Source organism: Barbus barbus, assembly GCF_936440315.1.
Source record: "Barbus barbus genome assembly, chromosome: 36".
Taxonomy (NCBI): domain Eukaryota; kingdom Metazoa; phylum Chordata; class Actinopteri; order Cypriniformes; family Cyprinidae; genus Barbus; species Barbus barbus.
The window spans coordinates 2,331,562-2,358,572 of record NC_136714.1 but is presented as its reverse complement, the minus strand read 5'-3'; the positions used below and the strand labels follow the sequence as shown (position 1 = coordinate 2,358,572).

At 36.2% G+C, this 27,011-nt stretch overlaps 2 protein-coding genes across 2 annotated transcripts in view; both read left to right on the top strand.

Annotated features, from left to right (window-relative positions):
* The first annotated feature begins 264 nt into the window (after nt 1-264).
* LOC306855728 (transmembrane protein 185-like) lies at nt 265-10,452 on the top strand. Its single transcript, XM_079394558.1, has 7 exons — nt 265-404; nt 1,361-1,537; nt 3,603-3,810; nt 5,086-5,169; nt 5,292-5,468; nt 6,746-6,869; nt 8,347-10,452. The coding sequence occupies exons 1-7, from the start codon at nt 367-369 to the stop codon at nt 8,589-8,591; spliced, it is 1,053 nt and encodes a 350-aa protein (XP_079250684.1). The 5' UTR covers nt 265-366; the 3' UTR covers nt 8,592-10,452.
* Nucleotides 10,453-12,236: 1,784 nt separating this feature from the next.
* LOC306855723 (serine/threonine-protein kinase 26-like) overlaps nt 12,237-27,011 on the top strand; it is a 28,705-nt gene continuing 13,930 nt past the window's right edge. Inside the window, exons 1-2 of the mRNA XM_079394551.1 lie at nt 12,237-12,678; nt 20,493-20,723. Of these exons, the coding sequence (XP_079250677.1) occupies nt 12,637-12,678; nt 20,493-20,723 (273 nt within the window). The 5' untranslated portion in view covers nt 12,237-12,636. The remainder of the gene's footprint in view (nt 12,679-20,492; nt 20,724-27,011) is intronic.

Here is a 27,011-nt window from a genome sequence, read left to right as displayed (position 1 = left end):
ACTAAAGTAGTTAAACCTGTTCATTAGAAGGGGGTGCCAATACTTTGGGCAATATAGTGTATATTTGTCGAAAATGTTGATCTTCTGCTTCATTTTAAAGATTTCATAACAGAGACAGACCCCATAGAGTTTAAATGTGACACGTATTTGGCCAGGATAGGTTATATTACATAAATTAAGTTTATGAATGTAACATTTCATTTCGCTACAGTGACCTTGAAATAATAACTTTAATCCCCGAAACATGTTTGTTTTCATATAATCAGACGTGTGACGTCACCGCGTTTGGTCGCGCGATAGCTGTCTGAAGAGAGTTAGCCTTCCTTCCCTTCTCTCTTCATCTAACTATGGTCTGAAGAGGAAACCATGAATATCCGAGGTGTTTTTCAAGATTTCAACCCTAGGTAAGACTTGTGTGTGTTACATGAACGATCAAACCCAGCGCTTTGTTTTTAATTCGCTACCGTTCACTTTGTTAGCTTAGCTGCTAATGTTCACCGTGCAGGCCTTTGGATTGGTCTTAGCATGGTTTCGCAGCTCTAAACCGTTTAATACCGAAACCGACATGTGTTTAGCACTTTGGCGAAAGCGATGACTTAAAACACGGCACGCCAGTTTTCCTAAAGATTCGTTCGCGGACGTTTAAACCCTTACGAAAATTTACCATGGTTTTACTACAACTGATACCAAAAAAAACATGGTTACTGTAGTTAAACCATGGTAACCACAAATTAACCATGGTTTTACTAGACTACCACGGTATAACTGCATGGTACAAATCAATACGTCAAAAAAACCATGGTTACTACACTTTTACTACAATAAAACCATGGTTAATTTTCGTAGTGCTGTCAAGCGATTAATCACATCCAAAATAAAGGTTTTTTGTTTGCATAATATATATGTGTACTGTGTAGATTTATTATGTGTGTATATATACACACAAACACATGCATGTATATGTTTAAGAAAAATGTGTTTATATATAAAATAAAATGAGAATCTAAATGTATGCATGTAAACATTTTCAAAATATACTGTTTGTTTGTGTATGTACATAATAAATATACACAGTACACATACATATATTATGTAAACAAAAACTTTTATTTTGGATGTGATTAATTGCAATTAATCTTTTGACAGCACTAAGGGAAGCTTCTCAGATACTTTAGTGTTCTGTCTCCGTGAGGCTCGTCTAGCACTTGCATATTGCTCTTTTTGTTGAGTTTGATTGATTTGTATTGTAACTAAGTTGCTTTGGATAAAAGCGTCTGCTAAATGACTAAATGTAAGTCAGGTAAGTTTGACAGATGTGTCCAGCATGTGCTCTGACCGCATGTGTGTTGTTGTCCTGCAGTAAGTTCCTGATCTACACCTGTCTGCTGCTCTTCTCCGTGCTGCTGTCACTGAGGCTGGATGGCATCATCCAGTGGAGCTACTGGGCGGTGTTTGCGCCCATCTGGCTCTGGAAACTCATGGTCATCATTGGGGCTTCCGTGGGCACCGGGGTTTGGGCGCACAACCCACAGTACAGGTCAGACACAGCTCCCCACTTATGATTAGGGTTGGGAATCGAAAATCAATTCTAATTCCAGAATCGGATACTTAAGGTCAGGAATCGGAGACTTCTTGTAAAATTAAAATTCCTGTGTGCACATCTTTTATTTTTAGCTGGCGAAAAGGGGCTGTTAAAAATGTATTTGTCAAGAGATTCGTTGAAAAACACTGATTCATCCAGTAATGTAACAAGTAAATTAAAAGTCAAATTCCATGTGATTTTGTTTAGTTGTCTAATATTTTTTTTTTCTTCAGAATTGTAACTACAACCTCCATTTAAAAAAAAAAAAAAAAAAAAAAAATTTATCCAGAATCGTGCTGCTCCATTTTGCACACAAACGGCTCTTATTCGAGTCCAGTTTTTGTGTAGCCACCTGATTTTTCTTCATGATATTCAGCAGCCATTAAATGTTTAGCAAGAGACACAGAATAAATGTTTGATATTAGAAACGAAACTGGGAATCGATAAGCAGAATTGGAATTGATCAAATTGAAACAATACCCAACCCTTAGTTTGTAGGATTGAGTCTGCAATGAAGTCTAATGCAATCTGATGCCTGAATTGCAGGGGCCTTTAAATGATCAAAACGGTGCTGAAAAACCTGTCGCACACAATTTACTGCATACCTTCTGGTTTGTGCTTGATTGTTGCTTTTTTAGCAAGTGAAAGACCTGTGCTATGACTTTAGATTAGGGAACACTATTCACTATTAACTAGCTCCTTATTAGCTGCATATTACCAGCATATTGGCGCTTTACTACATATAAAGCATGCTTTATTCTGCATGACCGTATTCTAGATCTCTTATACCGACCCAATACCCATAACTACTTCAACAGCTACCTTGGTCAATATTTGAGTATATTGAGGGGAAACTCTTAGTTAATAGTGAACAGGTGTTCCCTAATCTAATCTGTTGCAAGTGTCATTCTAAATGTGACATACATTCCTTTTGGCTGTGAAATATACACTCTTATATAGTGTTATATATTGATATTTCAAGATGAACACTTAATGGATTGAAACAGTTTAGGCTTACTTGATTATCAATACATAATTTTCTAGAAAAACTCACGTTCATGTTCCAGTCTCAAATCATCAACGCTAATTTGTTCATCTCTCAGTCATCATCATTGTATTGCATTATATGATTTGATAATCAAATTAAGCATTTAACTATCATCTTACTTATTATTGGAGATACAGTGTGACAACTGATATTTCTATGATTTTATGTAAGTAAAGATCTCATTGATTTACATTACCAGCTACGAGATTTTCTTCCTACTTTTTGGCCATATACATACATATCAGCATCTGCACCAAAATTGCATAGTTTTTGCTCAGTTTGGGCCTCTGAATAAATCTGAGCTGTTTTTCCTCCATATTCTGAGTCTGAGTATATCATACTGTATGACCCATAAAAGCCTGATGTATTAAATATGACACAAAATACATATGCAGCTTTTTTATTTTGTCTAAAGGTTCTATTTTAAAAATGGGTATTATTTCATATGTCAGCCTTCATACGGTTGAGGACCCCGATACACTTTCCTAGTCTTATTTAGTATAATTTATGTGTACACCCTCACGGTGTCAAAATAATGATTTGTAACGATTGGTTATTTAGGCGTCTGTTGTAGGTAAAGTCTTGCCAGCACACTAGTGAACTTTGTGAGAATGCCGTATCATGTTGCCTTTATGACTTAAAGGGACAGGTCACACAAAAATGACAATTCTGTCATTATCTGACTCGCATGTTGTTTCAAACCTGTATGAGTTTCCAGACAGTTGAAGGTAGCCGTTGACTTCCATAGTATTTTTTTTTCCATAGTATGGAAGTCAATGGTCACCAGCAACTCTTTGGTTACCAGCATTCTTCAAAATATCTTCTTTTGTGTTCAGCAGAAGATAGAGACTCATACAGGTTTGGAATAACATGAGGGTGAGTAAATGATGACAGAATTGTCATTTTTTGGTGACCTGTCCCTTTAAGGAAGTGTGAATTTGGTCATGTCATGCTGTAAGTTATCGTCTTTAGGGCTGAGGGTGAGACCTGCGTGGAGTTTAAGGCCATGCTGATTGCTGTGGGAATCCACCTCCTCCTGCTCACCTTCGAGGTGCTGGTGTGTGACCGTGTGCAGCGGGGTACACACTTCTGGCTTTTGGTCTTCATGCCGCTCTTCTTCGTCTCACCTGTCTCAGTGGCGGCGTGCGTGTGGGGATTCAGGCACGACCGGTCACTTGAGGTATCGGCCGTGATTTACAATCACAGAGGAAGATTTGTCTGTAACAAACTACCACAACCATTCAGTATGGTTGAAGTCGAACAAATTATGTTGAGGTCATATTTTATGCATCGAAAACAAAGCCTGATTTTTGCCTTTTTGCATTGACATTAGTTTCATGACAATTTAGTTATTCCCATTTGTCACAGTTGTTTTCATTTCTGTAGTAATACAATTTGTATTATATATTAATCTTTGGTTTATGAGTCAAAGACGAGATTCGCATTTTAAATTTACAAAAGTGATTTTATATACATAGAAAGCATATTAAATAAAGCATCTACTTTAATGTTTCAAATAACATTTGTGAAAATAAAATGTCAAAATATGGGTGAAATAATGACAACATTGTTGTTTCTTTTTTATGTAAAAATGAAACAACATATTCTGACCTCTACTTATTAAAATATATCAAAGAAAAAGTGATCGCATTAAACTTTATTATATTTTAAATGATTAATAACTTGTTGCTGACAAATGGCTCAAATCTAGTGGGTTGAAGGACTGTGGCAAAGATTGGTAAATATTTAAAATGACAATTAATCAGTATTTAGAGGCTGCACTTTGATCCTTAAACAGTCATTTAATGACATCTAATGATTCTTGTTTTAAATAAACCTGACAAGATTTTCATCTTTGACATTTACATACACTGAACAAAGTTATAAACGTATCACTTGTTTTTGAACCCATTTTTCATGAGCTGAACTCAAAGATTTAAGACTTTTTCTATGTACACAAAAGGCCTATTTCTCTCAAATATTGTTCACAAATCTGTCTAAATCTGTGTTAGTGAGCACTTCTCCTTTGCCGAGATAATCCATCCACCTCACAGGCATATCAAGATGCTGATTAGACAGCATGATTATTGCACAGGTGTGCCTTAGGCTGGCCACAATAAAAGGCCATATATATATATATTATATATAATGATTTATAGAAAAGAAAACTAAATAACTTTTTTAATATAATTTTGTACTATGGTAAAGAAAAAAGATATAAAATATTGTCAGAATTAGAAAATACAAAAAAATCTTACTCTTTACTCCTAAAACTGGCTCTCTTTCTTTTTATAAACAATGTTTTCTTATTTCTTTGTTTTTTTTATTGATATAACCCACAGTTCTTGTGAGATTTAACCACATGATACCAAGCATATCTCCCTAAGCATGTCGATCTTTGTTTTTACAGAAATGAGTCATGCCTGATTGTGCACTCTTTGTGTTGTTTCATCAGCTGGAGATCCTGTGCTCTGTAAATATTCTTCAGTTCATCTTCATCGCTTTGAGGCTGGATAAGATCATCAGCTGGCCGTGGTTGGTAAGGAGGGCAGCCACACTCATTTACTGCTGCCATATCATCAGTCACCTGCAGTTGGGCCACCAGCTTTGTAATCTGAGCTCTGTGTCTTGTTATGAGAGTAAGTGCTGTGTCTTTTCCAGGTGGTGTGCGTGCCGCTGTGGATTCTCATGTCCTTCCTGTGTCTGGTGGTGCTCTATTACATTGTCTGGTCTGTGCTCTTCCTGCGGTCCATGGATGTCATTGCAGAGCAGCGGCGCACACACATCACCATGGCAATCAGCTGGATGACCATAGTGGTGCCCCTGCTTACCTTTGAGGTTTGATTCCAACATCATTCAATTTTTCCTTGATTGTGTTTATGCAATAAGTAAGCTGAAGACACTCAGCATGTCTTGGGTAGAGATCAGCCCATAATGATTTCTTAAACCAGTCTAGAAATGGATCATCAAGAAACATATTTTATTATTATTATTATTATTATTGATGTTGAAAACAGTTGTGCTACTTAATATTTTTGTGGAAAACGTAATACACTGAAAAGGATTCTTTGACGAATAGAAAATGAATTAGAACAGCGTTTATTTAATCTAAAAGGCTTTACTGTCACTTTTGATCAATTTAATGCATACTTGATGAATGTATTAATTTCTTAAAAAAAAAAACAATCTTACCAAGCCAATTGTAGATCACAAAACCTGCATAACTATAAAGGTCCATGTTAACCTAAAATAGTTTACACAAGTTTAAACAACCATATGGAGCCTAATAAAAATCATACATTCTACAAAATAAACTGAAATATCACCACAATTGCGGAGTCTGTATGATCAAAACTATTACGGCAAATGTTTTATTTACTCTTGATTACATGACAGCTGCTAGTAACTTCTCCCACACTGCTGTTTTCTAGTGTTTTTGCCATAAGCAAAGCGATGTCTAAAATGACATGTGACAATCCGTCTTGTGTGCAGCAGTAGCTCTACTTCACAAAATGTATTTCCATTATTTGAATATGGCTCCAGACACGCCCAACACAGTCAACAGTTTGGCTTCCCTGTGAAGTACAAAAATAACGTGAGCAGTTGACAAGACAACAAGACCTCTACGATCTACATACTGCTGGTTTATGATGATTTTTGGGATGTCTGGTTTGAAATGAATAGGGTGATGTATACTTCAGGTTATAAATCAAGCACTCAACTGTAGCACATTTGAACAACCATCTTTATTAAGCTATCCTGTCATTTATCATCTAAAAACTCGTTTGGATCCCGTATCATTTTTGCTGGCAGTAATCTGGAGCGCTGTAGAGTTTTGACAGCAATCAGTTTGACAGCAAATGTTTTTAAGCTTTCAGCATCTGTGTTGTGAATAAGAAAAAAAAAAAAGAATGGGAAAAATACTTCTTGAGCTTTGAAGTAGTTCAAGGTCAGTTGACCATATTTCTGCACCAATATAAGCTATGTGCATGTATCAGTTGACCAGATGTTAAAGGAATAGTTCACCCTAATTGATTAATATAATTTAATTTATGCAGCTGATCTGTGAGCTTTATCGATCCAGGGTTGATTTTCATCAGTGTTTGTGTTTTCAGATTCTTCTCGTTCACAAGCTGGATGGTCATTATAACTCCAACTACGTCCCGGTGTTTGTTCCCCTCTGGGTTTCTTTGGTGACTCTAATGGTGACAACGTTTGGCCAGAAAGGAGGCAATCACTGTACGTGTGTTACCTACACTGCCAATCAAAAGTTTGGGATCAGTAGGATTTTTAAAGACGTTTCTTATGCTTAACAAGGCTGCATTTATTTGATCAAAAATACAGAAAAACACTAAAATTGTGAAATATTATTACAATTTAATGTTTTTCCATTTTAATATACTTTAAAATGTAATTGATTTCTGTGATGCAAAGCTGAATTTTCAGCATCATTACTTCAGTGTCACATGATCCTTCAGAAATCATTCTAATCTGATATGTTGAAACAGTTGTGCTGCTTAATATTTTTTGGAGCGTGATAATTTTTTTCCAGATCCTTTTATGAATAAAAAGTTAAAAAGAACAGCATTTATTTAAAATAGAAATCTTTTGTAACAATATACACTACTGTTTAAAGGTTTGGGGTCAGTATTTATTTTTATTTTTTTAAGAAATTACTTATTTTAATCAGCAAGGATGGTTTAAATTGATAAAAAGTGATCAAAGTAAAGACTTGTATTGTTAGAAAAGATTTATATATATATTTTTTAGTGCTGGGCAAAGATTAATCGTGATTAATCACATCCAAAATAAAAGTTTTTCTTTATATAATATATCTGTGTGTGCTGTGTATATTTATTATGTATATGTAAAGACACACACATACAGTATATATTTTGAAAATATTTACATGTATTTACGTGTATATATTTATATTCATATAATTTATATTATATATAAATATATTTAATATATAAACATAACATATTTTTCTTAAATATATACATTCATGTGTGTGTATTTATATATACATAACAAATATACACAGTACACACAGATATATTATATAAAGAAAAACTTTTATTTTGGATGCGATTAATCACGATTAATCTTTGCCCAGCACTAATATTTTTTAAATGCTGTTGTTGTTTTTTTTACTTTTTTGATGAAATGAATAAAAATAAAGTATATTAGAAAACCGTTATTTTAAATTGCATCAATATTTCACAATGTTACGGTTTACAATATTTTTGATCAAGTAAATGCAGACTTGATGAGCAGAAGAGACTTTTGAACTCATTCTTTATAATGGCTTGACAAGAATGATTCAGAATTGTTTGCAAATCATTTTTAAATAAAAATAATTCATCAAAACTGGATATGCTTCCAGTATAGTGAGAACTACATAGTGGTGTGTGCTAAAGTAGGCATTACTAATATTATTTTTCTTATTTGTAATGAGTGATTTAAACAAACCACAAACCTTAAGTGATAAATTTAGCTATGTAGCTCATCACACATGATTTGTTTCACTCACTCGCATTTTCTTCCGAACATTTCTGTATCACAAGCGCAAACCGTTTATTCTATATTTGTATTTAGATGTTCGTTTTAAATGAAAAAAATCATGCAAAAGAAAACGATAATACTGTATGTTCCCCTAATTTTCTTTCAGTGTTGACTTGAGCTCTTCCTCTCTCATTTCCCTCTATATCAGGGTGGTTTGGCATTCGCAAAGACTTCTGCCAGTTTCTTCTCGAACTCTTCCCCTTCCTGAGGGAGTATGGCAACATATCCTATGACCTGCACCACGAGGACTCCGATGCGTCCGAGGAATTGCCCATCCACGAGGTGCCTAAAATCCCTCCCATATTTCGTAAGAAGACAGGTGTGGTGATCACCCAAAGTCCTGGCAAATACTTTGTGCCGCCGCCCAAACTGTGCATCGACATGCCAGACTAATATTAAAAACTCTGTCCTCGTTCGGCTGTTCATGAACAGTATCGCACTATGCAGTGGGCTCCGCTTCAGGACGTACCATTTATGAAGAAAATACACAGATGCTTCTCCTGAGACTCTTAAGGAAAGACTTTTGTGTTTGAGCTACGTTTTGTGTACCATAGCCTTGTGTCTGTAAAATCCATAGATGGGGACCTGTTGCCTTCTGGAGTGGATCTATAAACCTTCCAGACAACTCAAAGGACTCGTCGAGAGACTGTCTAATCTGTAAATAAGCAAAGTGTTTTGTTTTTTACCAGTTGTGTGTTTTCTCTGTATTTTAAATCCATGTATGGTGTAGGCATTCAGTTACTCATCCGTCGCTCTTAGCTATCCAGCTTTCTTAACATTCGTTCTGAATCTGCGAGGTTTTTCTCTGTAGGAATATACGACGACGGTTTCTCATTTCTACTGTGATTGCAGCCTTTCCGGTGGAAGAAAACGTCTGAAGTGAATTTATTCATTTCTTGATCTGATAGGCTACTACCATGTGTGACTGAGGCTAGCCAATGAAAACCATTAGAAGATTGTCCAGACTTTCACAGTTTCACTCGAGTGTGATACATATTGATTTCACACACCGTACAGTTAGTAGGTAACCTTTCTTGAAAATATAACCACTACCTATATGTTCCCTGTAATTTCAATCCACTGAGTTTGCCTCTTACACTAACAGTTTTATTTTAATCCCCTTTTAATTGCTATTTAAGTGTTGACTCGTTGCAGTATTATCCTACACCCAGATCTGAAAACTTGTATATTTATGTTAGATACTGTCATGCAAGACAATATGAAATATTGTCCTCTTGTTCAATGGCTAGCAGACATATACTTAATTCACTCTCTCAGCTGGTCTGAGTGAATTGCCATAAAAATCTTTTTCTTGTGGATGTGGACCAATATTTTTATTCCTCACTGTACACATTTACCATTCTCGGCGTCCAGTGTGTCCATTCCTTTGTAAAGGCAAGACATACCGTAGCTCTTGACAGTGCCTCACATTAAAATGTTATCATGCAAAAGCTGTGTGACTCTTTTCACGTTTCAAATTCCTTTCTTTTTGGAATTATCCATTATCTTATATTTATCACATATTATTGTTTCCTTTTTGAACGGCGGGTGCTTGCTGAGGCTCACACTTGGGGTCAGGAGTTTATGAATAACTTGCAACTCTTTCTGCCGTCAATCGTGTCCTTTTCAGTTTTTCTGTCGTTGGTTATTCAATTATCCAACTAAATTGTCAAAATAAAATTTTCAGTGGAATAGTAGATTTTTTTTTTTTTTTTACATTGACACTTAAATATCTAAATGTTAACAGAGCTGGGTAAGTTACTTTAGAATTGTAGTCTGTTACTGATTCCACATTACACAAAACTTGTACTTAGTGACGTAGTCCATTACAATACACATTTAAGGTAATGTAATCAGACTAGTACGTTTGGATTACTTGTTTATCACATTGATTTAAATGGGATGATCTTGTACCATCTTGATATAAAAATACAAAGAAGAAAATATATGAAAAGCTAATAATTAAATCATTAAATTAGAATAAATAATTTAAAAATAAAACACTTAAAAACTGAAATATCTAGTTTGTTTACCTGAAAAAGAGGTTCAGATGACCAAAAAAAAGTTAAAATTAAGAAATAAAGTGAATTTTTGCATTTTGATGTATTTGAAAGACAAAAGCCTCCCAAAGACAGTAATAGATGGTTAAATAACCAACTGATTGAAATAAGAATGAATTTGTTCATCAGTAGTTGATGCATTGTTTAAATGTTGACTTCTTAAAAGTGAAATGATTTCTGTAAATCCAGCAGTCAAAAAAATAAGAAATATAGGCCAAACTGCTCATATAAATGTATTATCCGGAGGCCACAAATAAAGTGCAAAGGAGCAAAATGTGCAAAACGTTTTCATCAGTGCCACAAGGGTCAAGTCTGAAAACGATTTGCACATTTTGCACCTTTACGGTTTATTTTGCACCTGGCTCTTAATGCATGTTTTTTCCTTCTGGAGCATCAGTGAGCGTTTGATCCTTCTCTAATAGTTGCGAATGAGTCCCTCAGTGTGAAAAGATGGATCTCAAAACCATACAGTCGTTGTTGGAAAGGGTTCATATACACAAAAATGCTGGAAAACCAAAGAATTTGTGGGACTTGAATGATTTTTCTGGCAGTTTAACTGTTCAGGACAAACAAGGGATTCATGAACAACTATCACTAAACAAAAAAACACAGCTTTGGTTTGTTCAGGTAACCACACAGTATTAAGAATCAAGTGTATGAAAACTTTTGAACAGGGTCATTTTTATAAATTCAACTATTATTTTCTCTTGTGGACTATGGTGAAGTCAGCTAAAATGGGCCACGCGTTGGTAAATGACTTATAATACCATCAAATAAGCTATGCATGAGATCTAATGATGTTCTTATAAATTAGCATGGGTCTCTTACAACATTCAGGTAAAATGGGCCAATATTAAAACAGCACAGGTAATTTCAAATAAACCATTTTATTTTTAACAGTAAAGTGACACTATTGGCTTTAGTGTGCCATAGCAACACCATAAACGTATTTCATTAAATAGAAAGTTAAATGAATATTTAATGAAACAATGCAATTAAAAATGAACTGATCATATTGTATAGGTGTGTGTTTCTGTGCATTGGTGTCTTTTGTCTGCATGTATGTGTGTATATGCTTGTATTTTTCTGTTAAGATTTTGTATGGATGCATATCTACAGTAGGCATATAAGACTGTTTTCACCCTCAATTTCTGTGTAAAAGTGTGTGTATGCAGCCCATTTTCCTGACATCTTCCTTTCGGGGAAGTCGTGGCCTAATGGTTAGAGAGTCGGACTCGTAATCGAAAAAACTCAGACCAATAAAAATGATGTGATGCAAGATCAGTTGAGATTTTCTGTAAAAATTTAAAGAGAGACTTCACCCTATATGTAAACATCTTTTATGTGAAATATCTTATTCAGCTCAGTACTAAATAAACAACAACATGCATGTTGTATGATGCCTCTTATTTTGGTAAATTAACATTTTAGGTGTATGTAAAGTGTAAATGAGTTATATAAAGGCATGGAGAAGTGTGTGTGGTGAAGCTTTTTTTTATTTTTAATTATGCAACAAAAGAAATACAAATACAAAGACAGAATAAGAACAGTGAGGGTTACATACATTAATCCAAAGCATACTATGTTAGCTTATAATGAAAAAGTCCTACATGCACACATCAAAATCTTTCTTGAAAATAAAAAGAAATGGAAAAACTTAATGTAAACTTTGTCAATAAATGAATACATTTAAAGTGAGAAGTGTCTAGATTCAGTGAGTAACCAAAAATGCCTTTTTGGATGTTATACGGAAGTTTAAACATCAATATTTTGAACAAAATGGTAAAAGTGAAGCCAGAGCCGTTTGCAGTGTGTGTGTGCTGAAGCTTTTTTTTTAAACATTTTTTTTTATTATTATTTTATTATTTTTTTCAATTATACAGAAGAACTTAACTTCAAGCATAACTCACACCCAAAAACAAAAAAGCAACACCAAAAATAAATAATAGCATGGGACGCTGCTGAAACTCCTGGTGGTGGCAGCAGTATTCGTGACGCAGTGTCTGTGTGCTCCACCCAACGGCCGGAGCTGAAGCACAAAACAACTTCAGCGAGTCATGGCTTCAAAGAGGATCTCCTGAAGAACAAACTCTGCGCAAACTCTCGCCAAAAGCGTGTAACAAGCCACCGACGACCGTCTGGATCTCATACAAATAACAAAAAGTCCGCTTGACGAAGGAGTTATGGTTAGCGAGTGTCGACTTTAAAGCTAGCAGAGCGCAGCTAGCTCAAGAGTTTGGCGTCGCGACGAGTTTCACGAACAGAGTGTAAACATAGTAATATATGTAACTTAATACAAAGTATTGTGAGGAAAACAACTCTTTAAGTGTCTCTCCGAGAGTTTATTGTCTGTGTAGTTAGTCTGTGGACGGGTGGAGATGGCTCAGTCGCCGGTAGCTGTTCAAGTTCCTGGAATGCAGGTGAGTTTGAGTGGAAAGGTAAAGCCAGGCCATCATCATCATCATTATTATTATCATAATCATAGGCTAACCTGCTTTACACTTCAATCATCCATATTGCGTCTTTACATGCGCTTCTGTCAGTTCTTTAACAACTTTTTAATAACTAAACACTAACAAAAAAGTTCATTTTTTTTAATTACACTATAAAGCCATGTATTATTTTAGATTGTTTAAAGCGCTATGGTACATGATTATGGTGATTATATCTACTACCACGGTAAATGTTATAGTACCATAGCTTTATCATCTGATACCTGCTCAATAGTGATTTAGTGATTCTCTATTTGTTGTGGCATATTTGTATCTATTCAAGTTCAATATGTTCTGTTGGACGACGAAAGTTAGTCACCAGTCATAAGGATCTTTTTTTTTTACTCTTATGATTTATACATCATCTGAAAGCTGAAAGCTTTCCTTTGATGTGTGGTTTGTTAGAACAATATCTGGCTGAGATGCAACTATTTGAAAATCAGGAATCTGAGGGTGCAAAAAAAATCTAAATATTGAGCAAATCACCTTTTAAAGTCCTTATTATTAATCCAAAAATACTTTTTGATATATGTATATTGTTGGAAATGTACAGAATATCTTCATGGAACATGATCTTTACTTAATGATTTTTGGCATAAAAGAAAAATGGATGATTTTGAGCCATACTATGTATTGTTGGCTATCGCTACAAATATACCTGTGCTGCTTATGACTGCTTTTGTGCTCCAGGGCTGCAAATTACAAAGCTAGATTTGGAAAAAAGTCCACGTTAAGTAATACTAAACAGACATTGATTTTGTTTTTAATATTAATATGCAGTTCACAGTTTACTGGACATTTGAATTTGAGCACATATGTCATTCTGATTCATAAAAATGTGAGTTGCTAAATAAACCACCACGGTTTCTACTGCAACGTGGGAAATATTAAAATGATTGGTGACTCATGTTTAGCAGCATTATGTTTTTATATTAATTATAGCATCATTATATGTTTCGGAAATGAGTAACACCAATGAGGAGCATGCATCTGATATCTAATTATTTCCTTGAGCTGTTTTCCAGTATGTTTGGAATGAGGACATTAAGGAGCTTATTAATTGATTCTAAGTGTATTTATTTGTGTATATGACTGAATGGATGGCAGAGTCACTAGGAGCTGATTTGTGGTCCGGATCAGTCTATATTTGGATATCTCTATGCTCCTGGTCTAATGATGGAGCAGATATTCATGTGTAAGGTGGCATCTGCTCCCTAAAGGTGTGCTAGCACTCACACTTGTTCCCATCTCTCTTTATAAAGCATAATGAGTCTGCTTTTGCTGCTCGTGATCTAGGACAGTGATGTAATCCTTGTGTTTTAAGCTGTTTTGTGTGACTTGCAGCACAGGAAGTGTCAATGTGGTTTCGTGTTGTGGCCGCTGTCTCAACTTCACACTCGGTAGACGCTTGGAATCAGAAGCTGTGTTTGGTTGGCGGCACATTTGAACTTCAGCTCTGTTCATTTTTTGATAGCAGACAGAGGTCAGAAAGGTCACTGATCCAGAACACCACAACTAAGCATGTGCTCCTTCCTGGAATAACACACACACACACACACACATACATATATGTTGACTTCTCTGCTATGACAACTGGGTGGTATTGTTAATCATTATGCACAGCAGATGGGTAACAGCGGTGGGTAACTTTGCTCATTAATGTTACACTTGTGACGCCTTTTTAATGTTTATTTTGGGAGTCTGCCCGGGGTTTAAAGTGCAGTCTTTCTAAATAAGCGATACAATTGTCCATTCATAGAAGTGATGTGTTATAGCTCCAGAAGCATGAAGGAGTGTCGGTCTTAGGCGTAGTGTCTGGGTGTGGCCTGCAAGGAAGTGTTTCGAGCGCTGGTTTCCCGTGGTTAACACCCGAGTCAGGTACAGCGAAAGGGGAGAAGTCTGAAGGAACACGATGAAAGCTTGTTGTGTCATGTAGCTCGTACCCGTGTGCATATGGTACGTTTTCCCAAATGCATTTCCACAGCCCCTGAGGTGTACCTCTTTGTTGCCAGTTCATGTGTTTGTATAGTGGAGGAAATGCATCCAGCTGATAATCTTGTGGGGTACATGCACACCCTCTTTGCGAGCTTGTTAACATACAGATAGCCTGGTCATTAATGTAGCGGTCTGTGCACAGCGGTTTATCAAAAGGACGCAGACGGTGGAGCAGGATATGGCTCATCACTGCTGCTTCACCGGATCTAAAGCGCATCGGAGATGCCCAAAGACCAGTCTAATTGTGAAATGTAACTATACAAGCCATATTCTGGCCAGGGTTTAAGTAAAATATTTTACCACAAAACCTGTCACTGTACATTATCTGAATTTGCAATTCAAGCAAAAATGTATCATGGTATTCTTAGAATTTTGGTAGACAGCAATTATGGATGCAAATTTCTTTTAACCGGTTAACCAGTTAAAAATTTTAACCAATAATGATCAAACACGTCGTAAATGCAGTATTTGGTGTGGGAGATGTAAGCAAAAGCCTTGTTTCATATTCTTTAATATTTGGTTGCAAGTTTTGGAAAACTTGATTTAAAAAAAACTCCTGAAAAAATATAGGTCCTTATGTCAATTTCCAAAGTATTGACAGACCTACTATATCACAAATTTGATAATTTCTAAGTAGTCTTGAACATTAAAGGATAGTTCATCCAAAAATGAAAATTCTGTCATCGTTTACTCACCCTCAAGTATTTTCAAACCTGTATGAATTTCTTTGTTCTGCTGAACACAAAGGAAGATATTTTGAAGAAAGTTTGTTTTGGGGCACCATTGACTTCCATAGTAGGAAAAAAAATACTATGGAAGTCAATGGTGCCCCAGAACTGCTCTGTTTTCCACATTCTTCAGAATATCTTCCTTTGTGTTCAGCAGAACAAACACATTCATACAGGTTTGGAACTACTTGAGGGTGAGTAAATGATGACACAGTTTAAATTTTGGGGTGAAATATAAGTCAAATTCATTCATATTGCACTTTTTCAAAGCATCTTCACATCAATAAACAAATAAATAGTAGCATTAATGTCCTAAACTTCATCAATTATGAAAACTTTTTATCCACAACAATTTTCGCTGTAAAGCGGCTCCACACAGAAGACAAGAGTGTTATTGTTCAGCTTGAGTTAATTCAATATTGATTCAGTTCAGTTCAAGAATGAGTGTCCATATTGCAGTTAGTCATTATTCAGCTCAAGTTTTGTTCTCATCTGATGGCATCAGTGCAGTTGAATCGATAATATTACTGAATATTAATGTCTTTTAAGCCCAAATTTCAGCTTTATAAACTAGTCAGATTTAAAAAGGTGCATTAAGTGGCAATGCCTCAATGGCGTTAGATGCTGCTAGATGTGGATCTGCGTGATTGTCTTTGAGTTTTATGTAAGTTGCACTAATGCTAGTGAGATTTAGAGAGTAGTCTAAGCGGTAATTAATTATCTTACCTGTCCAAAAATGAAAGAAGCACTTTGGGCATCCATTCTCATGATTTTCTCCATCAAATATTTATACCTTGTGTTGGGCACACATATATTTTTTTTTCTGTCTTATAGCTACAGAGTGTTTCTTCTTGTCTCCGCTAGTGAAGCATGATAGTAAGTGTATCCAATGACAGATTTTCACTCCTTGCTTTTACAAACAACACTATGCTACTAGAATATATACAAAGGCATCAACCAGTGAACGCGAGGATTCACTCCGATGTTTAGTAAAACACCACAGGTCATGTCATTTGAACACAGTGAAATATATTATACCATAATTAGCCCTTGTGTGTCCATTGAAACAAGTTAGAGGTGTCAAAAAGTTAAGTCATTGTTCTTTTTGACACAAAAAGTGTCAAAAAGTCAGATCACCGATTAGCAAAAACATTAATTCTGATGCATTATTATTTTTGTGCAATGTCAGATTATTTTAAACTACCTATATTTCTCAGCACTATCCATATCAATACAGTCACACAATTATAATTCCATTATTTAAATTCAGTTGGGCTTTTTTCAGTAGAAGCACAAAACGGAAGAAAAGCGAGTATTTGCTCCATGGGTACTATCAGGTGGAAAATAATATTAATTAAAAAAAAAAGTGAATTTTGAAGGCTCACCAACAGAATAAAAGCCTATTAACAAAGGATGCATGAATTAATGCTTAAATGGCACTGGAGTTAAATAATTTAAATATTTTAATGGGTGTCGGTGGAAACATTTTTTTCCTTAAGCTTCTGAGTGCAATTGTTTTGTGCCCAGTGTAAAATAGATTTATGAAAGGAAATGATGGTAAAATATTTACATTTCAATAAAAATACACTTTTTACAGGCCAAAATCAGAAAAGAAAAAGACAAAAATGTCCCTAAGGATGCACAAGGGTTAAAACATTTTTATAGGAAACTTAAGAGAAACTATATATCATTATTCAATATAAATACCTGGTTAATCCAGTAAATACATTGATTCAAGTTTCATGAACCTTCAGTTTCACTAAATTTTCTTCAAAACGGTGAAATTGTTGCAGTTCAGTAAGTGAGCTTACTTGTCAGACTGATTAAATCGGGAAACACTGCTAATACCATTTTCCAGGTTTCTCTCAATATGCTCTGATGGCAGGCATATTTACACTGCCTGAAATTTGCTCCCTTTTCCATATATTGTGAATGGATTTCACTATATAAGAATATTGGCTAAGTGGATAGTCACCAACTTCAGACACAGTTTGATGGTGGAATTTATTTAAGTGTTGGGAAGGGAAGTGTTTGAAAACAGCCACCTGTCAATAGTTTCATGTATCAAATTTGTTACATTCCAATGATGCCTTTTGTAAAGCATTTGGAAGAGAGAAACTGAAATACAGATGCAAGCAAAGTACACGTTTCTTACAGCACAAATCCTGTTCAATGAAGCATGTGATTGCCATTTCATTTTGCTTCAACCATGAAACATTATGCATGTTTACAGGTGCATCTAAAAAAAATTGAATATCGTGAAAAATAACTTTTTTTTTTTTTTTTTTTTTTTTTTTTTGGGTAACATTTCAAAAAGTGAAACTTTCATATTTTCTAGATTGATTACATGTAAAGTAAAACATTTCAAAAGTTTTTTTGTTTTAATTTTGATGATTAGACCTTACAGCTTATGAAAGTCAAAAATCCAGTATCTCAAAATATTAGAATATTTACATTTGAGTCAATAAATGACCATCCCTACAGTATAAATTCATGGTATCTTTTGTTCCTTGAAACCACAATAATGGGGAAGACTGCTGACTTGGTAATGGTCCAGAAGACAATCATTTGGCGCTTTTCCACTGTGTGGTACGACTCGGCTCGCCACGGTTCAGAGCGGCACGGAACAGCTCAGTTCGGCTCTGTTCGCGTTTCCACTGCAGTTTAGTACCGCTTTAGAGTGGGCGGGATTATTCACGTGGCGTTATAGTTGCGCTGCCTCTACTGCCGTGACTCCTGAAAAACTTTTAAATTCCGCGTCGCTCCATTAAGCTCTCGCTGGACCCGCTCCTCGGCTATCACGAGAGGACAGTCTGTACTTCCTCAACCGACAACGAAACAGCCATTTTTGGTTGTTAAAAGAAAGGTGCGCTCATTCAAAACAGTTGCGTTCGATGCTTCGCTGGCTGTGCTGATTTAAATCTAGCGGGTCTGTTGTGTCTCATGCCGCAAGTTCAAATGACGCAAAAATAAAAAGTTAAAATGACGCAGGCAGTGACTATTTTCTCCGGCCAATCAGTGATCAGCAGGGTTTACACGTCACGTTTTAGTAACGGTACGGCTTGCTTGGAACCTCGGCCGAGGTGGTACTAAAAAAGTACCAGGTACTGTACCCAGTGGAAAACCTCCCAAAAGTGAGCTGTACTGAACCGTACCATGCAGTGGAAAAGCACCAATTGACACCCTCCACAAAGAGGGTAAGTGACAGGGGGTCATTACTGAAAGGTGTGGCTGTTCACAGAGTGCTGTATCAAAGCATATTAAATACAAAGTTTACTGGAAGAAATTGGTTAGGGAAAGGTGTGCAAGAAACAGGGATGACCACAAGCTTGAGAATACTGTCAAGCAAAGCTGATTCAAACACTTGGGAGAGCTTCACAAGGAGTGGACTGAAGCTGGAGTCAGTGCATCAAGAGTCACCACGCTCAGACGTCTTCAGGAAAAGGGCTACCAAGCCACTTCTGAACCAGAGACAACGTCAGAAGCATCTTACCTGGGCTAAAGAGAAAAACAACTGGACTGTTGATCAGTGGTCCAAAGTCCTCTTTTCCGATAAAAGCAAATTTTGCATTTCATTTGGAAATCAAGGTCTGGAGTCTGGAGGAAGACTGGAGAGACACAGAATCAAAGCTGCTTAAAGTCCAGTGTGAAGTTTATGAAGTCAGAGATGTTTTGGGGTGCCATGACGTCTGCTGGTGTTGGTCCATTGTGTTTTATCAAGTCTAAAGTCAATGCAGCCGTCTACCTGGAGATTTTGGAGTACTTTATGCTTCCATCTGCTGTCAAGCTTTATGGAGATGCTGATTTGCTTTTCCAGCAGGACTTTAGCCCATGCCCACAGTACATAACCACTTCCAAGTGGTTTGCTGACCATGATATTACTGTACTTGATTGGCCAGCCAACATGCCTGACCTGAACCCCATATGGAATCTATGGGATATTTTGAAGAGAAAGATGAGAAACAGTCGATCCAATAATACAGATGAGCTGAAGGCTCAATAGTGCCTCAGCAGAGCCACAGGCTGATCGCTTCCATGCCATTCCTCACTGATGCTGGAGTTTGTGCTAAAGGAGTCCTGACAAAGTATTGAGTGCATAAATAGCACAAACTTGAACTTTTCTGCTTTGCAAATCCTTTTTTTGATTGATCTTAGGAAATATTCTAATATTTTGAGATGCTGGATTTTTGACTTTCATGAGCTGTAAGGTCTAATCGTCAAAATTAAAACAAAAAAACTTTTGAAATGTTTTACTTTACATGTAATAAATCTAGAAAATATGAAAGTTTCACTTTTTGAAATAAGTTACCAAAAAAAAAGAACTTTTTCACGATATTCAAATTTTTTGAGATGCACCTGTATATACTCATTTAACTTTGTATGTGTGTAATTGACAGCAAGCAGGATAATACAGCTCTCTAGTGCATAAATGTGCCCTTGAACATATGCACAAAAACAGCTCAGAATCGTAGAAGAGAGAATCATTATGTGTCGCAGAATCTATCCCTGCCCAACTCCCGTAAATATCCATGTTTTGATTTCATGCAGACTTTTTATGTGGACTTAAAGCTAATAAACAGACTAAATGCAACAAAACTCAGTATTGCATGTGGTGAAATAACTGTATCTGCAATAGGTAACTGATACCAGTTAAACAGCTGCGTATATTGATTCGTAGAGCTCCCCTCCCAAAGGTTTCTTGGAATATTATTGATTAACGCATTGTGGCATTTATGAACTACTTGTTTTTGATCTTCATTGTTCTTTGTTGAGCTTTTTGTAAAACTGAAGGAAAATAATCAAGCAGTTGTATATGTTTTTGGTGCAGTGAAACACATGGTTTATAAAGAGAGGTCTTTTAGTGTTGAATATTAGAGATTTTATATTAATAGTCTTATTTTATGCTATAAACTTGCATTCCGAATATATGATTACAGCAAATTTACATTGATGTATAGTTAACCAGTTGACTACCTAATCTAGAAAACTCAAGCTAACTCTGTAACTTTTGTATTCCAGAACAGCCGAACAGACCCTGAGGAGTTGTTCACTAAACTAGACCGTATCGGGAAGGGCTCGTTCGGTGAGGTGTTCAAAGGCATCGACCGTCGCTCTCAAAACGTAGTGGCCATTAAGACCATCGATCTTGAGGAGGCAGAAGATGAAATCGAAGACATCCAACAGGAGATCACTGTACTCAGCCAGTGTGATAGTCCTCATGTCACCAAATACTATGGCTCTTACTTAAAGGTATGGATTGACGTTGACTTTTTCCACACATTAGCTGTGCTAGTAGTGTTTTCAGAATAACAAAATGTCAGTAGTGCTTGCCAATACCAGTAAAATTCCTTGGTTCTTGGTAGGGGTGGGTGATATGGAAAAAATATTTCACGATTTTTATTAGAAATATCATGATTTTATCACGATTCTTTGTCATGTTGGTTTTACTATTTTGGTTTTACAAGTTGTCTGAGCATTACAGCCAAACTAGAATGACAAAGCCTTTCAAGATAACAAAAAAAAGACATGGCAGATATTTAGGCCAAAGTGGGCAAAGATAAAAATCTTTGCCATTATTTTATCTTTCTTATTAAAAAATAAGAACAGAGATACACATAATATACATATAACAAACAGTGCCTTATTTTCAGGTACAAAAGGTGTATTTAGCAGAGCATTCAATGAAATTGAATGAACAAATATAAAATAAAACGCTACATAGACTGATTCCTAAAGCAGCTGTATTAAAGTTGTTCAGTCAAGAATAGTGAGTGATTTTTCTCGGTGTTTTGTTAACGTTAAATGAATAGTTCCCCCAAAAATAAATATTCTGTCATCCGTCAATTCTGTCATAATGTTTTATTTTTATACCATCATTTACTCAAAAGTTGTTTTAAACCTGAATGAGTTTCTTTCTTCTGCTGAACATAAATGCTATTTTGAAGAAGGTGGAAAACCAAACAGTTGCTGGTCCTCAGTGACTTCCACAGGATTTTTCTTTCCTTCAATGTGGACCAGCAACTGTTTGGTTACCCTCATTCTTCAAAATATCTTATTTTGGGTTCAGCACAATAAATTAATAGAGGTTTGGGACAACATGTGAGTGAGTAAATAATGACAGAAATTTAATTTTAGGGTGAACTATCCCTTTAATGACAGTCGACAGCATGTTTAGTGTCCTGTCCCTTTAAGAGCTGCACGCATCTAATATACAGGCACCCATCCGTTTCTCTCTTAACTATTTACTTTCATTTTAGAGATAACCAACTGAGTCTGTATGTAAACCTTGTGTGTTTTGGCAGTATTAGCGCAAAAGATAACTTAGTTGAGTAATCAGGCGCTGTTAGACAGGCTTTTTAGTGTGCGCACGAATTAAACATTTAACCATCAGGGCTTGTGTGCAAATAATGTACTTTTGCGAATCAGTGCAGTGTCCTGTCAGAGTAACTCTACTGCTGTATATCGTGTTGTACAGTATATAGAGACGGAGGCGCCAGAACTGTATTTGACATAATGTGCGCTGCAGCACGATACTACGATATTTCTTCAAAAGCAGATCGTGGAGACATTTTTATCGTCCACGATCAAAAATCGTCATATCACACACCTCTAGTTCTTGGTATAGCAAAAACTATTGGAAACTATCTGAGACCATTTTTTTGGTAAATGAATTAAATGTTAATTATTAATAATAATAATAAGTAAATAATACATTAAAACAGCATGTAGCCTTCAAGTGTTTTAAGTTAAAAATGCTATTAAATGTCAAGTTTTTGTCTGGTCCGTTGCTATGATGATCACTGCCAGTCTTTGCAGTTTCAGATTCAATCTAATATTTAAATGCGTATATGTCACTCCTGAAACTATGCTGCGTGCAGCATTAAAAAACAACAACTTTCATTCAAATTGTGAATGGGTCTTATACAGCTCTCTTCATAATTAATTCAGTTCAGCGCAAGTTTACAGAGTTCTGCACTCTTGCAAAAACTTAGATATTGTTAAAGTCTTGTATTATATCACAACAACTCTCCAAAATAAAAGTTCAGTTTAATTTAAAATAAAATAAAAAATATTTTAAAATATGACAGAATTTGTGGGAGAAAACTTTTCAAAGGCCACTTTTATTGTAAAAAATTTTTTACTACTTGCACAACTGCTGGCATGCCCTTGGCATCGCACGTTCTTTATCATCGGATAGGAATTAATTTAAGGGTTAAATAGGTTAGATTTTGATTGTGCTTCAGAAAAAATTTATTAGTTTCACAAAATTTGCAATGCTATAATTTGAATTTGTTGATCGTACCATCTATTAAAATAATTTGACAGTAAGTGATAAAAAGGATTAAATATATAATTTATCCTTAAGTATGTGTAGTAAACCAAACATTCACACACACATACACAGAACATGTGGACTTAATTCAAATAGCAGTCTTTTTGAACTTTAATATTCACACAGACACTAGTCCATATCACCAATAAAGGATAAGCTTTCAGCGCTTTGCCCAGATGTGCACCAGAACCATTTTCAGAACTGGATTTCGCACGGTTCTGGTATTGTTCTAGATAAGCACCGGTTCTCTGTTCCCAGCTTCAGGTTTTTTGAGGCACGAGTAGCATTGTGTGTAACACTAGCCCATACACAATACGCATGGTTGCCTTTGGATGAAAATAAATACAAAAGAGGGGTGAGGATATTTTAATGGGGAGTTCGGAAGCTGTTTGTAAAGATTTGATGCCATTGGTGACTCATGGCCAAACCCTTTGTGCTATGTCACAATACCTGTATTTCTGGAAGGCTGCCAGACAGAACGTGCACTTTTTTTTTTTTTTTTTTATCTGGCCGCTTTGTGTGTCTGTGTGCATCGATGGTCAGTGTTTGTTTTCAACAAATGATGACAAGTCTGCATCACGGTTAAGTATAAAGTTAAAAAAAAGGAACAGGGTTCTTGTGTATAAAACATGCAGATTACATACTAAAAGTGTGCATATGGATACAGTGCCCTCTAAAAGTATTGGAACAGTAAAGACAAAATTTATCTTGGCTGTGGAATCAAGACATTTAGAAATATGATTAAAAGATGAATATGAGACAAAACTACAGAATGTCAAATTTTATTATTGAGTGATTCAACACACAGATGTTTTACCAGCTAAGAAGTTCAGCACTTTTAGAGTTTCATCCCTCTATCTGATGTGAGCATAAGTATTGGAGCAGTTGCCTCACAGATCTTTCTAAGTGATCAGCTGTGTCCTGTTGCATTAATTCTTCAGATATTAAAAGCAGGGAATGTGGTGTATCAGTTATATCCATTACTTCTGCATTCGATGATGACACACACAAACCAGGATGAAGACGAGGGAGCTGGCTTTGAGAGAAAAGCAAGCAATTTGGATGCTAAAAGAAAAGGGGAAGTCAATTAGAGCTCCAGCAAAAACAAAGGGCATGGAGAAATCAAGAGTTTGGAAACTACCAGCAACCAACAACGACCTGATCAGCTGAGAAAACAACAGTAGTTGATGACAGACAAATCATAAAAGCTGTGAAAATGAACCCTAAAAGACGTGTTTGTAAAATCACCAACAACTTCCAGAAAGCTGGGTGATGCTCTGACAATCTACTGTCCTCAGGAGACTTTGACACAGAATTACAGATGCTACACAGCAAGATGCAAACCTCTGACCAGCACCAAAAATAGAAAGGCAAGATTAGAGTTTGCAAAAAAGCACAAAGGTGAGCCAGAAGAGTTTTGGAACTGTGTTTATGGACCGATGAGACAAAGATGAACCTTTATCTAAGTGATGGGAAAGCAAAAATGTGGAGGAAAAAAGGGAGCTGCAAATGATCCCAAGCATACAGCCTCATCTGTAAAGCATGGTGGAGGTGGTGTCATGGCATGGGCATGCATGGCTGTCTCTGGAACAGGCCCTCTCAACTTTACTGATGACTTAATGTATGATGACAGTAGCAGAATGAATTTGGAAGGGTACAAAACCATCTTGCCAACCAATATTCAAGAAAATGCCACCAGATTCATTGGGAAGTGCTTCATATTGCATCAGGACAATGACCCAAAACACCCTGCCAGTTCAGTCAAGGAATTTATAAGGGCAAAGAAATGGAAAGTCTTAGATTGCCCAAGTCAATCTCCAGATTTCAATCTGATTGAACATGAATTTCACCAGCTGAAGAGGAGAGTAAAGGCAGAAACTCCCCAAAACAAGCAACAATTGGAATTGGCTGCATTATGGGGTTTGGCTAATAATAAAATGTGACATTCTGTAGTTTTGTCTCATATTCATCTTTTAATCATATTTGCAAATGTCTTGACTCCACAGCCAACAGAGCAATTTTGTCTTTACTGTTCCAGTACTTATGGAGGGCACTGTATAAAGTAGATTTTGCATACACAGTTTTCAGATTGATAAAACCGCATGTGCGTTGAAACCTGCGCAATATTCCCTTTATAATTTAAGTTAAAAGTTGTGCATACATACACAAGCCCCCCCATCCTGTTTCCTCCCCAAAATAACCATAGGCTATATGGTGCTTGCAATGCCTAGTTTCACTATGCATTACCTTATATGCATATAATTTCCATATGCATAGTCCCATCCATGTGGTACTACCACTTTAACAGAACAAGACACTAGGAGAATATTTCTCTGAAATATTGTTCACAAATCTGTCTAAATCTGTGTTAGTGAGCACTTCTTCTTTGCTGGGAAAATCCATCCACCTCACAGGTGTGGCATATCAAGATACATAACACTCATGATAGTGTTATGTATATGACAGCTTGGCGCACTGTACATCTTGCATATCAAGTTCTTCCAGACATTGCTCCATGTTTTTTAGCCATGATCAGAATCAGAATTAGCTTTATTGCCAGGTATGTTTGCACATACGAGGAATTTGTTTTAGTGACAGTAGCTCCACAGTGCGACAGAATGACAGCAACAGGACAGGACACAGATAATAAAAAAACAATAATAATAATGTACAAATATACAAAATGGACAATATGCAAAATGGCACAAACACAATATACAAAATAGACAATTCGGTATGTTGGGTGCACATTTGAAATGTAATAAGTATGTGTTAAATAAAAAATAAATGGAGTCCTGGTAGAAATGCACATATCCTCACAGAAACTGATATAAGATGTTACAGTCTCTGTGAGCTCGTCCAAATCGTTGGCAGCATTTTCAAAAACAGTCCAATCAGTGAGAGAGAAACAGGCTTGTAAATCCCGCTCTGTTTCATTAGTCCATCTTTTAACAGTTCTTAATACAGGTTTTGCAGATTTAAGTTTCTGCCTGTAGGTCAGAATAAGATGAATCAAACAGTGATCAGAGAGTCCTAAAGCTGCTCGTGGGACAGAGTGATATCTGTCCTTTATTGTTGTGTAACAGTGATCCAGTATATTACTGTCTCTGGTGGGACATGTAACATGCTGTCTGTATTTTGGCAGTTCACGGGAGAGATTTGCTTTATTAAAGTCCCCTAGAATGATTAAAACAGAGTCCGGGTGTTGTTGTTCTGTGTCTGTGATCTGATCAGCGAGTTTCTGTAAAGCTGAGCTCACGGCGCAATTTCCCTGTTGATTCCGCGGCCGAATTCTGCTCTGATCAGCGTGAAGTCTGGGTTGGCGTCATTCAGCCAGGTTTCCGTGAAACACAGAGCAGCAGAGTTTGAAAAGTCCTTGTTTAACTGGGAAAGCAGAAGGAGTTTGTCCGTTTTGTTGGGTAGAGAGTGGACATTAGCCAGATGGATGCTAGGCAATGGCATTCGAAATCCACGCTGTCTGAGCTTCATGAGCGCACCGGCTCACTTCCCCTGTCTGCGTGTCCTAAAGCGTCTAAACGGCATCGCAGCTCCGCCGACTACTATGTTCAGCAAAACATCCGAATAATCGAAAACCGGTTGGAGATTTTGTGCTGTGTTCTGCCGAATGTTCAGCAGTTCTTCCTTGGTGAGACTGATCCTGTTGGACAAACAAAAAACATTGCAAAAATCACTAAAACAATTGGAGAGCCAAGCACAATGGCTGCCATGTCGCAGCGCCATCTTGAGAACTAAAATGATGAGTAAAGCAATTAAAAAATACTGTTTGCCCGTAATATGATGAAAACAAAATCACTGCTGGATTATTAATAATGTATCTGTGTTTTTGAAAAGGAACATTTAAATGGTATGTTATTGTTTCAGATAATCCAATCATTGTCAGTAATGTTGGGCATTGCCTGTAATTGAATTTTGTAGCGGGTTAATTATCTCAACCAGACAGCATCCTATGCATGAGATTAATCCAATAAGCACACAACAAAAACATAGTATTCTATTCTATTACATTCTATTACAATAGTGTTCTCTATATAAAGTGACGTATGGGGAAGATTACTACTGCGTTTGTTGCGTTTAGCTGTATTTTGCACTTGAGCATATGTACTGTGAGCTTTTAAAATCACTGTCAAACACAATTTTAATCATAATTAAAACATGAAACGATAATACTAACCATCTGGAATTTT

Coding starts and splice junctions, on each gene's coding strand:
- LOC306855728 (XM_079394558.1), top strand. CDS start 367: ATGAATATCCGAGGTGTTTTTCAAGATTTCAACCCTAG. Junction 1,538..3,602: donor GCGCACAACCCACAGTACAG/GTCAGACACAGC, acceptor TATCGTCTTTAG/GGCTGAGGGTGAGACCTGCG. Junction 6,870..8,346: donor CCAGAAAGGAGGCAATCACT/GTACGTGTGTTA, acceptor CCTCTATATCAG/GGTGGTTTGGCATTCGCAAA.